This window comes from Hippichthys cyanospilos, chromosome 22, assembly GCF_059441005.1.
Source record: "Hippichthys cyanospilos isolate Australia breed blue-spotted pipefish chromosome 22, RoL_Hcya_1.0, whole genome shotgun sequence".
Lineage (NCBI taxonomy): Eukaryota > Metazoa > Chordata > Actinopteri > Syngnathiformes > Syngnathidae > Hippichthys > Hippichthys cyanospilos.
The window spans coordinates 169713-183578 of record NC_142390.1 but is presented as its reverse complement, the minus strand read 5'-3'; the positions used below and the strand labels follow the sequence as shown (position 1 = coordinate 183578).

The 13866-nt window shown below is 55.9% G+C and overlaps 2 protein-coding genes across 4 annotated transcripts in view; both read left to right on the top strand.

Annotated features, from left to right (window-relative positions):
- The first annotated feature begins 278 nt into the window (after positions 1–278).
- Positions 279–10978, top strand: braf (B-Raf proto-oncogene, serine/threonine kinase). 3 transcript variants are annotated; one of them, XM_088406260.1, is made up of 21 exons: positions 279–566; positions 892–1030; positions 2483–2584; positions 2646–2885; positions 2965–3068; positions 3226–3328; positions 3456–3604; positions 3697–3816; positions 3891–4053; positions 4113–4152; positions 5142–5249; positions 6085–6221; positions 6306–6423; positions 6977–7061; positions 7124–7300; positions 7391–7437; positions 7641–7759; positions 7829–7960; positions 8050–8184; positions 8247–8400; positions 8486–10978. In XM_088406260.1, the coding sequence occupies exons 3-21, from the start codon at positions 2501–2503 to the stop codon at positions 8506–8508; spliced, it is 2238 nt and encodes a 745-aa protein (XP_088262386.1). In that variant the 5' UTR covers positions 279–566; positions 892–1030; positions 2483–2500; the 3' UTR covers positions 8509–10978. The 3 variants fall into 3 exon arrangements, with proteins under 3 accessions (XP_088262386.1, XP_088262385.1, XP_088262384.1); XM_088406258.1 differs by lacking the exon at positions 279–566 and having other exon boundaries at positions 851–1030; XM_088406259.1 differs by lacking the exons at positions 279–566; positions 5142–5249 and having other exon boundaries at positions 673–1030.
- A 1683-nt stretch (positions 10979–12661) lies between these two features.
- Positions 12662–13866, top strand: part of LOC148405212 (xylosyl- and glucuronyltransferase LARGE1) — a 53871-nt gene continuing 52666 nt past the window's right edge. The window contains exons 1-2 of the mRNA XM_088406871.1: positions 12662–13165; positions 13306–13423. The gene's annotated coding sequence lies outside the window, so the exon portion shown is untranslated. The remainder of the gene's footprint in view (positions 13166–13305; positions 13424–13866) is intronic.

The window sequence follows — 13866 nt, the reverse complement described above, 5'->3', positions numbered from 1 at the left end:
GCCGCAGGCCCCTCGTAATAATTGTCCCGTGCGGTTTCGGGCAAAAGTTTCACCCTTACGCGAAATGAATACTGAAATCATCGAGGCTATGCGGACACAAGTCAATTGAGTGACGTTCGAAATCTTTGTCAAACCCAAATATTTTTGGGCCTTTTTCAAACCTACAAAACCTTTTGCCCCTTTGTACACGTTGATGGATTTTTTTAGTAAGCCGAACGACGCGGCTGCTCCCTCACGTCTTTCAGTTCGTAGCTGTGCGAATGAGATGCTCAAAGTAGGCCCTGTTTTACCCAGATGACATCCTCGCACATCTTGGTATTTTCATCTTGGTATTTGCTCAGCCGAGGATGCGGATGTTGCGCGAGCATCCGAGTTCAGAGCCGTCCCGTGTATATTTTTCCGAATGGGCCCATTTTGCCGAGCTAACGGCTTCGCACATGTTTCTGATTTAGCCATCTTGACGATGCGGATACATGACCGGGACTGACATCGCCTTCATCCGGGATTCTATCAAATAGAAAGCTTTTCCACCAAAAGCAACTTGACTCAAGTTGCTTGGGATTTTGGTACGTTGATGTTTTTCCTTTTTTCCCTTTTTTTTTAAGTCCGCTTCACAATGCGGACGGCGCTTCGTGAGCCCTAGCGACTTTCAAGCTCACAGCTGTGTCGATGGAGTTGAATTTGAAAGCGTCTTCAAACTTTTGACCGGAACGCTGCACAGGCGCGTTCGGTGCGCGTCGCGCTAAGGTGCGAATGCGCGTTTTGTTGCCATCGCGCGCGCGCGAGCGCGCGGGCGCTCTCTGTCGCCCCCTAGGTCCGCAGCGGCGCCACTGCGCTCGCCTCTTCTTTTCCACTCACTTTCTCCCACTTTAAAATGGCGGCGTTGAGCAGCGCCGAGTCTCCACCGCCCGTGTTTAACGGAGACGCCTCCGATCGGCAGCCGGGCGGGGATCGGGGCCTGGAGGAGCTCAGCGCGGCTCTGGATCCCTCGTGCGCGGCGGGGATCCCCGGAGGTCCGCAAGACGAGGAGGTAAGCGCTTTACGGCGGCGGTGAGGCGAGACCAGGCGAGAGATGAGATGAGATGAGATGGAGGGGCGGGCGCGGAAGCGGGGCTCCCGCTTGCGTGCGGACGGCGGAGGATGAGGGGCGAAGGCGACGCGGCGGCGGCGGCCCGGTGAGGCGACGTCCCGCAGCCGGACGGGGGAGCTTGCGTTCGGAGGGGTCGCCGCTTCCTCGGGGCCTTGCTCGCTCGCTCGCTGCGGCGGCGGCGGCGCCGCTGCACGCACGCACGCACGCCGCTGTCGACGCAACAAAGACGGGCAATTAACGGCGTTTTCGCCGCCGCTGGCGATCGGCGGATGGCGTCATGCTAGCTCGATTCGCCTCGAAGGGGTCTGCGGCTGCACAGCTTACTTTTGCCCATGCGACGGACCCCCCCCCCCCCCCCCCCCCCTCCAAAAATAAGCACACACTTGACCACGCAGGCCTCTGCACACAAACCGACCATACTTTTAATGATTCAACGATGAAAAGGACCCGTTTCGCACGTAAGGGCAGAACGGCGCCCTCGGCGGATCCTTGCAGTTTGCCTTGCAGTTTTGACATCGCCCTGCGCACGTTCAATTGCACTTTCCCCCCTCCCGCACCACCTGTATGTGTAGCGAACCTTCGGGTTGTCTCCGCCCGATAGCACGAGCGCTTTGACTCCAAAAAGAACGACACGCGCGGTTCTAGCATCCCCTTGCGATTCGATGCTAAACGGACTTTGGCCTCAACGCTCCGACTCCTCATTTAGCTCCCAGAGGCTCCGTGACTTGCTCAAGGACGCTTTGCCACCGCGGTCAGGGATGGAACCCCCATCTCCGTTGGGGAAGACAGTGGCCGTTTTATGTAGTCCTATAATTCGTCGTTTTCTACTTCAGGACGCAAAGACGAGGTCGGGTCAGGTCAGATGTGGGTGCCATACCGACGTCGTGCCATCGCCGCACGCCCGTTTTGTGAAACGACAGGACAAATGAGCCTCGCGGAAAATCCGGCATCCGACAAAGCTCGGTGCAGCTCTGCTTACCTTCGGTCAAATAGTCGTATTCCCTTCACCGACGTGCAGATTTGGAGTCGTTCGTTTGCCGTCGACGAATTCCTCGTTGATTACGTTGATAACTGGCTTTTTCTTTGGCCCGAATGGCGATGTCGATTCGGGCCCAAGCGCCAGAACCGCTGAGCTCGCACGACGCCAGACGCTTCTCTCGGGAGAACGGCCGATGCCGTTCCTTTTCCGTCCCGCGAGCCCGCCGCGGCGGAACCTCCGGCGGCGGGGTTACTCGGAGGCGTTCCGAGCGACGCGACCGTTTCCCGGGCTTTCCCCGCGACCGTCCCGTTCGGCGCGCCCCTGTTGTTCCGATGGCATCGAGAGCAAATGGATCGGAACGCCAAGCGGCTTTTTGCCGGATCTTTTCACTAGCTTCCCCCCTCCCCCATCAGATCTGGAACATCAAACAGATGATCAAGCTGACGCAAGAACACCTGGAGGCGCTCCTGGACAAATTCGGAGGGGAACACAACCCTCCCTCCATATATCTGGAGGTGAGATCGGCCGCGGCGCCGTTTCAGGCCGGGCCTTCGGAGCTGAGCTTCTCCCCCGCAGGCCTACGAGGAGTACACCAGCAAGCTGGACGCCCTGCAGCAGAGGGAGCAGCAGCTGCTGGAGGCCACGGGCAACGGCGCCGACTCCGCCTGCCCGCCGGCGGCCGGCGCTCGGCCTTCGCCCTCGGCGCCCAACACCCTGGCCGTCCTCCCCAAAGCGGCGGACGGCGGGCGCGGCAACCCGCGCTCGCCGCAGAAGCCCATCGTCCGCGTCTTCCTGCCCAACAAACAGAGGACCGTGGTAGGCGTCCGCGTCTCCGTTTTGCCCGCGCCGGCGGCTGAGAAGGAAAAAAAGCAAAGAAAATCCCGGTGGCGTTCAGGTCCCCGCCCGCTGCGGGATGACTGTGCGAGACTCTCTTAAGAAGGCCCTCATGATGCGAGGGCTCATCCCGGAGTGCTGCGGCGTCTACAGGATACAGGACGGGTGAGCGCGCCGCAAAACGCCGCCGCCCGACTCGCTCTCGGAATCTTGGGATTCCCGCTAGCGGGGGAGGCCCTCTTTTTTTTTGGGGGGTGAATTTTGGAAACGGGAGCGAATTGTCGGAACCTCGTTTGACCCGATGTGCCGTACGCCGCGTCAGAGAGAAGAAGCCTATCGGTTGGGACACGGATATCTCCTGGCTGACGGGCGAGGAGTTGCACGTGGAAGTCTTGGAGAACGTGCCGCTCACCACGCACAACTTTGTGAGTACCCCTCGTCCGGTGACGACCGGTTATTATCATCGATTGCGGCCATGGCGATCTTCGGCCGGCGTCCGTCATGTTGGGCGGACATCGATGTGACGGTGACGGAGGTTTGTCCCGCGTCCAGGTGCGGAAGACCTTCTTCACGCTGGCCTTCTGCGACTTCTGCAGGAAGCTGCTTTTCCAGGGCTTCCGCTGCCAGACGTGCGGCTACAAGTTCCACCAGCGCTGCAGCACCGAGGTGCCCCTCATGTGCGTCAACTACGACCAGCTGGAGTAAGTGGCCCGCGCCGTCGGGATCGCGTCGGTCGCCCCGTTTCGCGAGGGAAAAGAAAGAAAGCCCACGGTGAAGCAATGGCGTTCGGCAGCTTGTTGCTGGTGTCCAAGTTCTTCGAGCATCACCCTTTCGCCCAAGAGGAGGTCTCCTCCGAGGGGACCACGCCCGTGTCGGAGGCCTGCCCGTCGCTCCCCCCGTCGGACTCCGCCGGGTGAGCTGCCCCCCGCCCCCGCGCCCGCGCCCCGCCTTTTGCCTTTAGCTAACCGGCGCGCGGCGGCCGCCCAGGTCCATTTGCCACGCCGCCCCGTCGCCGTCCAAGTCCATCCCCATCCCGCCCGGTTTCCGGCCCGCCGGCGAGGAGGATCACCGCAACCAGTTTGGCCAGCGGGACCGCTCGTCCTCGGCCCCCAACGTCCACATCAACACCATCGAGCCCGTCAACATCGACGTGAGTCGGCGACGCCGCCCCGACGCCCTGCCGAGCGCCACTCTTTTTCTTTCCTTCAGGACCTGATCCGGGATCAGGGACTCGTCAGGTCGGACGGAGGTAAGGCTGCGGGTCGCTCGGTTTTTTTTCCTTCCCCTCCACCATCCCGCGTGTCTGCGTGCACTCTGGTCTTTTGTTTACGTGTGCTGTCTTGTGCGCGCTGTTTGACGCTTTCGTTCAGTAAATGGGAGCCGTCTTAGAAGGATTTCACGCGGCGCGCTATATCCCCCCGTGTCCCGGCCGCTCGGTTTGCGTCCGCCGCGGTTCGGAGCTGGCCCGCTAAGTCCAACGACGTCTCCGGGGTTAGCTTCTTGCCGGGGGGGGGGGGGGGCTCTTGCGGCCGGCCGTTCGAAGCGCACAAAAAACAAACGAGCGTTGATGCGGTATGCTTCAAATTTGGCGAAACGCTCGCAACGCTCAAACGCGCTGACAATTTTCCAAAGGTCTCCTATATCGTCCCGCCAGCGGTTTGTTTAATGTCGCGAATAAGTACGCAAGATTTTGGTCAGGTGAAATCGCACCCATAAGATTACACAAAATGTAATCTAACCCTAACCTTAATACATTTCATCCGCTTGAACTTTTTAGTCAAGTCTTCTTTTACACAGTTATTGATGAAACAACTGAGCATGAAAATGAACTGTTGTTTATATGGATCATAAACAAAAGTCCACATCAAATATTGATTTCAAATCAGACGTGACGTGTTATGATTTGGATCGGGCTCAAATAGAATGTCCTTAAACCCTTGTTTATAACGATAACAGTCCCAAATGTTCTTCTGGTATTAAAAGCGGATTCCTAGTTCGAAATACCGCAAATAAACGTGCGGAATTGGATATCTGTAAAGACGCGTCTTTGGGATTGAATGCGTGGAGGCTATCAAGATCATGATCCTCACCCCCCCCCAAATGAACACGTTGATGTCTTTCAAAGAAAAGTCCCCGAAGGAGGCTTGACGCGATACGCTTGGGACGGGGCGTTGGCGGCGAGGGGCGGGGCGAGCGAGTAGCAGTGACGGTGTGTGTGTGTCTCTCTTTGCCCCGCAGCCCCCCCGAACCACCGCTGCTTGAGGAAGCACCCAACGCGGACCTCGAGCCCCCTCCTATACTCCTACCCCAATGACATAGTCTTTGATTTTGAGCCCGTGCTCCGAGGTAGTCAGGCCCTCTGTGTGTTTTCGTCAACGTCGTCGCCCCTGTGCCGACCCCGTGTCTCCCCACCCCCCCATCCCATTTCACCGCCGCTTTTCCGCAAACTCTATTGTCACGAACGAAACGCGCCGCCGCGTTGAGCTTGACGCGCGCTCAACCGGCCAGATGAAACTCCTCAAATCACCTCGACATACTTAATGGTCAAGCCAAACGGCCCGGGGGGGGGGGGGCTTCACCTGAAGGCATCCATTCGAGCGCCCCCTCACCGCTCCTCTGCATGTCAGCGAACAAGATTGGGGCTGAACCAAAAATACAATCCTGATTTTGAGGACGGATAAAAAAATTTAAAAAAAAAAACGACATCAGAAACTGTCATCGTACCAACAAAACATGAAAAGCTGTTGGCACCGGCCCCAAAAAAAGGCCTAGTAAAGAAGGGGGGAAAAAAAGTATGGCAAATGTAATCAAATCCGAGAGAAAGTCATCTCGAAAGGCAAATTCAAATAAAAAGAAAACGGCGGCCCGGCTTTTAGCCCTCCGGCCGCCCTTTGGTTTGGGGCCGCTGGTGACCCGCGCAACACGATTTCGTTTTCCGCGCCCGCCGCTCCGAGAAAAACGGGCGGCTTTTTCAAACGTCTGAAGTCAGATTATTGGGCTTCCGGCAAAAGTCGGTAGAGCGCCGCCGCCGCGAGTTTTCTTCCTCGCCGCTTGGCGTCAACGGCTATGACGATGGGGCGCTCCCGAATTGCGTTCGGAGCCCCAAGCCGCGCGCGCTTCGAGATTCCGATCTGCCGCCGTTGACCATGAGTCAGTTAGCTTTCCAACCCCCCCCTTTCAGGGTCCACCTCCGGACTGTCGGCCACCCCCCCCGCCTCGCTCCCGGGCTCCCTGACCAACGTCAAGGTCCCCCAGAAGTCGCCCTGCCCGCAGAGGGAGCGCAAGTCGTCGTCGTCGTCGGAGGAGCGCAACAAGATGGTGGGCCCGGCGGCGCAGCCCGTTTGTCTGAGCGCGTCGCCCGCCGCGCCGGTTGTCTGACCCTGACCGCGTCGCCCGCCGCAGAAAACGCTGGGGAGGAGGGACTCCAGCGACGACTGGGAAATCCCGGAGGGTCAGATCACGCTGGGGCAGAGGATCGGCTCCGGCTCCTTCGGGACCGTCTTCAAAGGGAAGTGGCACGGTAGGCGCCGCCCTCGGGACGCCGGGTCGGAAGCGAGAGCTGCCCGGGCTCACGTGGGACTGCGACTTTTGCCTTTTTACCGCTTGCGACGTCCACAAAACCCTAAGGGGCCCTCCTCTGTTTGGCGGGGTCGGCGCCTTCCGCGCCTCCGGGCGTTCCGCGCCATGCTCCGAGCGACCCCGGGCGGGGATGATGAGATAACTCGTGTACTTTTTCCATTCAAAATCGGCGCGGGTATTTCCTCTGCCCGCTTCGGAGGTGCGCCCGATCGTCAATAAACCCTTATGTTTCAAACGTTTGCCCCGACGCGATCAGCGTGTCCAATATGACATATTTGACTCTGACGGTCAAGGTTTTAGGCGGTTTTCCCACGCGTTACCGAGCAACAAAGGACAATCTTGAACGAAGGGAAGGAAAAAGTCTGTGACGTAGGCCGCCGGGGTGACGCGGGCGCCTCGAAACTTGGATTTCGCCTCCGTGGCCAAAGGAAAAGGCAAAAGTAAAGGGCGCCGGTCCGGCCCGGCCCGGTCGAATAAACGGTCCGTCCTCCAAGGTGACGTGGCAGTGAAGATGTTGAACGTCACGGCTCCGACGCCTCAGCAGCTTCAGGCCTTCAAGAACGAAGTGGGCGTCCTCAGGTGAGCGTCCGGCTTGGGTCCCCGCGGGCAAAACGAACGGCCCGCTTTTTGTTTGGCCGTAGGAAAACGCGTCACGTCAACATCCTGCTGTTCATGGGCTACACCACCAAGCCTCAGCTGGCCATCGTGACGCAGTGGTGCGAAGGCTCCAGCCTCTACCACCACCTGCACATCATCGAGACCAAATTCGAAATGATCAAGCTCATCGACATCGCCAGGCAGACCGCTCAGGGCATGGAGTGAGCGCCGCCCCCCGTCCCGGCCCCGCCCGCCCCCGACTTCAACGCATTTTCTTACCTCTGAATTCTTCTTTCTTTTTCGTCCCACAGCTACCTGCACGCCAAGTCCATCATCCACCGAGATCTGAAGAGCAACAGTATCTTTTAAAGCTTTTTGGGATGGGGGGGGGGGACAGTGCATCCATATCAAACGCAACGAAGCCAAAGTTGTGCGGAGGGGTCAGTGTAATGCGCGTAGCGGCGCAGCCGTTTACGTTCCAATTAGCGGAAACGCCGTTGAAATTTCCCGGCGCCTTCCCCCCGCCGGAGACGGACATTTCCTTGAAGGCGTCCCGCCCAGATATTTTCCTCCACGAGGATCTGACGGTGAAGATCGGGGACTTCGGCCTGGCCACGGTCAAGTCCCGCTGGAGCGGCTCCCACCAATTCGAGCAGCTGTCGGGTTCCATTCTGTGGATGGTGGGTCGGCGGTAACGGCGCCCCTCGCGGCCGTCGGGAGTGACGGCTCCCCTATTCGCGCTCCCCTAGGCTCCGGAGGTGATCCGACTGCAGGACAAGAACCCCTACAGCTTCCAGTCGGACGTCTACGCCTTTGGCATCGTGCTGTACGAACTCATGTCGGGGGCGCTGCCCTACTCCAACATCAACAACAGAGACCAGGCGAGGCCGCCGCCGCCGCCGCCGCCACCGCCGCCGGCCGGGAAAGCTTCGCCGGCTTCGGGCGCTAACGGCGTCATTTGGCCGCCCAGATCATATTCATGGTGGGTCGGGGCTACCTGTCGCCCGACCTCAGCAAGGTGCGGAGCAACTGCCCCAAGGCCATGCGGAGGCTGATGGCCGACTGCCTGAAAAAGAAACGGGAGGAGCGGCCGCTTTTCCCTCAGGTGGGCCCAGCCCGTTCCCGCCGTCGCCGCCCCGCGTCCGCTACCACGGCCCGCCTTTTCAGATCTTGGCGTCCATCGAGCTGCTGGCTCGCTCCTTGCCCAAAATCCACCGCAGCGCCTCGGAGCCTTCGCTAAACAGGGCCGGCTTTCAGACGGAGGACTTCAGCTTGTACGCCTGCGCCTCGCCCAAAACTCCCATCCAAGCGGGGGGCTACGGTAGGTCGTCCGGCGGCCCGCCCCCGCCGCCGCGCACTCGCCCGCCCCCGCCGTAAAAGGCCCGCGTGTTTTCCTGTCGTTCAAGGGGAGTTTTCGGCGTTCAAGTAAGGGCCGCCCGCGCCCGTCCCTCCTCGCCGCTCCCGACTCCTCCTCTCCTTCGTCGCCGGGAAAACGAAAGCAAAAACGCAAACGCGGTCTTCAGCCCACGCGCCCTTTTGTCCCGGGACCGAGGACGGGATCCCCGGCCGTCCGTCGGGTCGGGGGCGCAAACGAACCCCGTAAGAGACGGCGGGCCCGGCGCCCCGACGCGTACCCGGATCCTTTGGAGGCGGGGCCGACCTCCCGGCCCGCCCGGCAAAGCGGCGGCGGCGCCCCGGGACGCCCGGGAGCTCGCCCGGAAGGGGGGAGGGGGGCGCCTCCCCAACCGTGACTTGAAAGCTACTTTTTCTGCGGCTGGCGCTTGCTCGGAGTTTGGGTTTTTGCCGTCGACTTTGCGCCTTGTTGCTTTTTGACCCCGACCCCCTCGTCAAAGGAATATTAGACTTCGAGCGACGAATCGGGGGATAGAAGCTCCAGTTTTGGGGGGAGGGGTCACGCTAGCTTATTTGCGCTTTTTTCCTTGGATTGAAGTTACTTTCTTTTTCACTTTGGTCGACATCCAAACGTTTCGCAAACGGAAGCAATATCGCCTGCAGTAAACGCAACCGACGTGTTTGGGGGGCGACGCGAGCGACGACGTTTTTCGGACGATAAAAGCGAAGCGTCGGAAAAGGGAAGCTTGACTATTTATTGGCGATCGTTTAATTGGCCGACGCAACAATTTTGACGATGCGAACCACATTTTTTGGGGCTGCAAAGTTGATTTTTCGGCAGCGCTAACATTTTTTGCCCGAGAAGAGTCCAAGCAGCATCTTCGCGCACCATTAGTTTTGAATAAGGACATTTTTGGGTTTGTTTGTTTGTTTTTTTCGCTGGCGAGGCTTTCTCCTCCCCTTTTTGGCGTCAAAGTGACGCGACCTCTGTCGGTCATCGCCGCGTCTCATTTGTCATTTTTGGGCGGCGATAGCATTCCATTTGTGAAAGTGGCGAGACAAGTTTTTCTTTCTTTCAAAGTATCTTAAGCTTTGGGGGGAATTTTGATCCGGAGCACATTTTTTGCCTGTCGTTTGATTTGTTGCGTCGGACGGCTTTAACATTGGATCCGCTGCGCTGTCGTTGGCTTTTGGCTCTGGCTAAGGTGAATTAATTCCAGGACGCGCGTTTCGTTCGTCTGTACGGAGCGGCAGTATTTATTTCAAATGTGTGTTTTACAAGCCATTTTTGGAAGCTTTCTCGCCAAGTCTGTGACTTCTAGACATTGCACTTTGTTAAAAATGAATCGAAGCGAGTGAGCGACTCGCCTCTTTTTTTTTGTTTGTTTTTCCTCGTCCCAAACATTGTCCGAAGTCGCGCAATTTGTGTCAGCCTGCATTGTTGTTGTTTTGTTTTGTTTTTTCGCCAAGTGAGCTGAGCTCGCCCTTTCGTTTGGGAAATAAGTCGTCCGGTTGCTACCATAAGCTTGTCATTGAGGATTTGGCTCCCTTTCCAATTCTTGCGTGATCATGTCTTATATAGCCTCTGTGTTTGGTGTTCGCTTTGATTTGTAGTCGAGTTCGGCGTCCCCAAAATGCACAGCCCCGCTGAAAATCAAACTTTCTATTTATGGTAAGTTTTATGTCTTCATGCGAAGTTACGTCTGTTTGGGGGGAAATTTTCCACAAAATGTCTTTGATTGTACAGGGAAGATGGTAAATGGACTATAGTTGCAGGTCAATGATGTGAGTTTGTTTTTGTTTAGTTTTCTTCTTGTAAACTGGAACTAACGTCCACAACAAGGGGAATCAAATTCGGGACGTGTTATTGGGTGCTTAAATGGAAGCTGCAGCAAACAAAAACCATGTTTGTTTTTTTCTTTTAATAGCCCATCCGGGGGGAAAAAACATCAGAAGTTGTTGTTTTGATTCCAAAAAAAACATAAGGCACATGCTTATTTTGTGGACGTGACTTTTTGTCGCTTGCGCCATTTGCAAAGGCTTGAAATGTTCCTTTTCCTTGCGATTCAAGTCCAAAAGCTACGATTTAATGTTTGAATACTATTTTAAGCACGGACTAAAGAGTTATCACTGTCAACATATCACAACATTAAAGTTTCATTTGACCTTTGTTTTTCCTTAACGTTAATTTTTCGGAATGAGCCTGCCTATAAATTGCCTTATTGTCCCCCGTGTTGTCTTTGCCGCCCGCACCTCGAAACTCATTCTGATCGGCAGAACTATCATGTGTTTAAAACCGCTTTTTGTTTTCCATTTCCTGACTCTGCGTTTGTAAATAGTGTACAAAGAAGAGAAACTGTCAATTTGCTAGGAAAGCATGGGAGAAGTACAACACATGTAACAAAGTCGAAAATGTCCGAAGGCGTTTTCGAAATGGTTGCGTGTACAAGAAAAACAATATTTAAGACTGTATCATAGGGACAAAGAAGTTCGTGTATTTGTTGTGAATATGAAACTGATATATTAAAGAAGTGCATGAAAACAAAGAGATGGAATTGTAGTGTTTCTTCTGGTCCCCGTGGTGGCAGCACAACACTCGCAAATGGTTGCGAGCGCTGGTGGTGTGTGTGTGTGTGTGTGTGTGTGTGTGTGTGTGTGTGTGTGTGTGTGTGTGTGTGTGTGTGTGTGTGTGTGTGTGGGGTGCTCTGGGAGAAAAGCGAGAGGCAGGAAAAGCGGAACCTCCTTTGCCACTTCCAACTGATATCCCCGAGGCTCGTCCTAATGATCTACGTCCACCGTTGTGTCGAAATGCCGCCGTGTCCTCCACTGAGGATTGTGGGACTTTCAAGATACAGAGCAAATACCAAAGCTGGCTTTCCGGAGGATCATACTTCAATACTAGCTATACGGAAATGGCCCCACAGTCATAAGAAGGAGGTGTTTGGCGCTCGCCTGGCAGCCGAAGCCGAAAACAAGCTTCTCCGTTTCCCTTTTCCACCATCTGGCCAGCCGCCAATTCTCCGTCACATCAGCGTCTTTTGGCAACTTGGAGGCCCCGCGTTCAAATTTGAGGAGGCGTTTGATTTCGTTCCGAGCGAAAAAAAGACTGCCTTGCTACCATCTAGTGGCAACTACCGGCGGCTACAGTACATATGTTTTGAGACGACTGTTCATCAGTGACGCATTTCCACTATTTGCAACCGCGTTTGATTTGCTGCGCCTGTGCCGGTGCCGGTGTTGCGGCGCTATGCGCACTCTATTTTTCATGCCCCCCCCCCCCCCCCCCTTCCCCCGAAAAAAAAAATCCCCAGCCGAGTCGCTTGCAACAGTGGCTGAAGGGTCCGACTCGCTTGCAACAGTGGCTGAAGGGTCCACGTACGGTTACCGCCTCAAGCCAGGGCCGACTCTCGTGGCGGAAAAAAAGGATGAAGTTTGCTTGTGGAAGAAAATGACCACCAAATTTGTCAACACACTGCTCGAGAGTTCAAAAGCAACGAGTTAGATAAAGCCATAGCTCTTTGATTTTCCTTGACAGATCCACATTGGGGGGGGGGGGGGGGGGACCCCGGGGGGGGGGGGGGACCCCGGGGGGGGGGGGGGGGGGTACCGGGGGGGTACCCATACACCCACTTGAGAACTGGCATGCAAAAATTCAACTCGGGTCGAATGTCAACACCGCACCCAAACACTGAGCAATTGAACTTGATCATGGTTTTTGTTTTTTTTTCCCCCTCGACTGCAATAAATGATAACAAATGAAGCCAATTTCACCTTCCGTCAGTTAACAATACCTGTCCAAACGCCTTGAAAAGGCGCAGCTGTGTACTGAAAGTCATTCCAGCTAAGGGTGACTCTGAACACATGTGCAAAGCCGTCAGAAAAAAAAATCATCAAAACATATTTTCATGAAGCATGAAGCAGTCTTTTTTTTTTTTTTTTTTTTTATAAGGCCATAGGCCATTTGGGGGAAACGCGACACGCGAAGAAAGGCAAGCGCGCCCAGCACTTTGCTTAATGGCCGGGCCGCAGGCTAAATCAGCCTCCATTTTGCTCCATTATCTTTTCTGTTGGAGTGACGCTGTGAAAATAAAAGTCAGACGAGATTGGCGCCTTAATCGGAGAGGGCGAGAACGGAGCCGGAAAGGCGAGAACGGAGCCGGAAAGGCGAGAACGGAGCCGGAAAGGCGAGAACGGAGCCGGAAAGGCGAGAACGGAGCCGGAAATGCGAGAAAGTCCTTTTGCGAGGAGCCCTTCACGCTTTTGCACGTTTGATCTTTTGCATAGTTCCTCAAATGGATTCCAGGGAGCCGGGGTGTTTGCTTGTTTGGGCAAAGGCTTTTTTTTGTCTTTTTTTTTTGGCACGCGCTATGTATGTTATATCAAGAGCGGCCAGAAGCGGCGCTAAAATACAGACGTGCGAAGTGGGCGTAGGCTGGCCCGGCACCAGTCGATCCACGGACCGGTACCAGTCCACGGACCGGTGATTTTTGAACCTGAGCATGAACGCCCTTGAGCATTTCGTCACGTCTTCCGGCTTCCGGCCGCGTGCGTTTTTGTTTCGAGACCTGGAGTGAACTTGATGAGGGGGGCGTGGCCGCACACCTGAAACGCATCAGCCGGGCTTCTTTAGTGCGCCAGAGACGCCAAGTCTACCGAGCGGTTTTCTACAGCGGCGCTTCGTCCCGCGCAGTTACTCTTTCGCTCTCACATTTCATTGAAAGCAAGCTAACGGCGTAAGCAAGCGATCTCTTGGACAAAGTGTCGTTTTTTTGTCCCAAATGCAGTTGTGCTCTTATGTTTCAGTATTTACCGGACTTGTTTTTTCTTTTCCTTTTGTGGCAGCGTGTGTGATTTGAGTCCATTTATTTTCCAGTGTTGTAAAAGATTCTGGAGAAGCAGCTGAAGGGGGCCCTATGCGACTTCTTTGACTTCTCCGGATGCCGCCGGCGCTGCGGCGGGGACGTCCGCACCGGCATGGCTATATGGTTCGGGTGAGTTCCCCAGGAGGAGGCGTTCGATTAAGAAGCAAGGGGAGAGGGACCGGCGCTTGACCTTCTCAACGCTTTCGACCCTTTGCACCTGCTCCCGCTGGCGGGGGCTACTTTTGCTCATTCGCGCGTGCGGTAGTAAGGTGGCCTTTGAAAGCTACGTTTGGCTTTTTGTCACGTGAAAGTAGCGCTTTTAGTCCCAACGTTCCGCGCTCTTCCTTCGGCGGCATTTCTCCTGACTGCGTTGCTTCCGCCCCATGTGCGTTTTTCAACGTTTTTGGCCCAATCCCCTTTCTGCCGCGGCGCCCTCCAAACGAGCCGTCGTAGTAGCAAAAAGGCCGTCGTATCTCGAACCGGACTTAAAAATTGCCGCAGACCCATCGACCCTCAAATGTTATCGCGGTTGCCCTCGGCTCGTTTCTCTCCTCACGAAGTCGGGAGTCTCC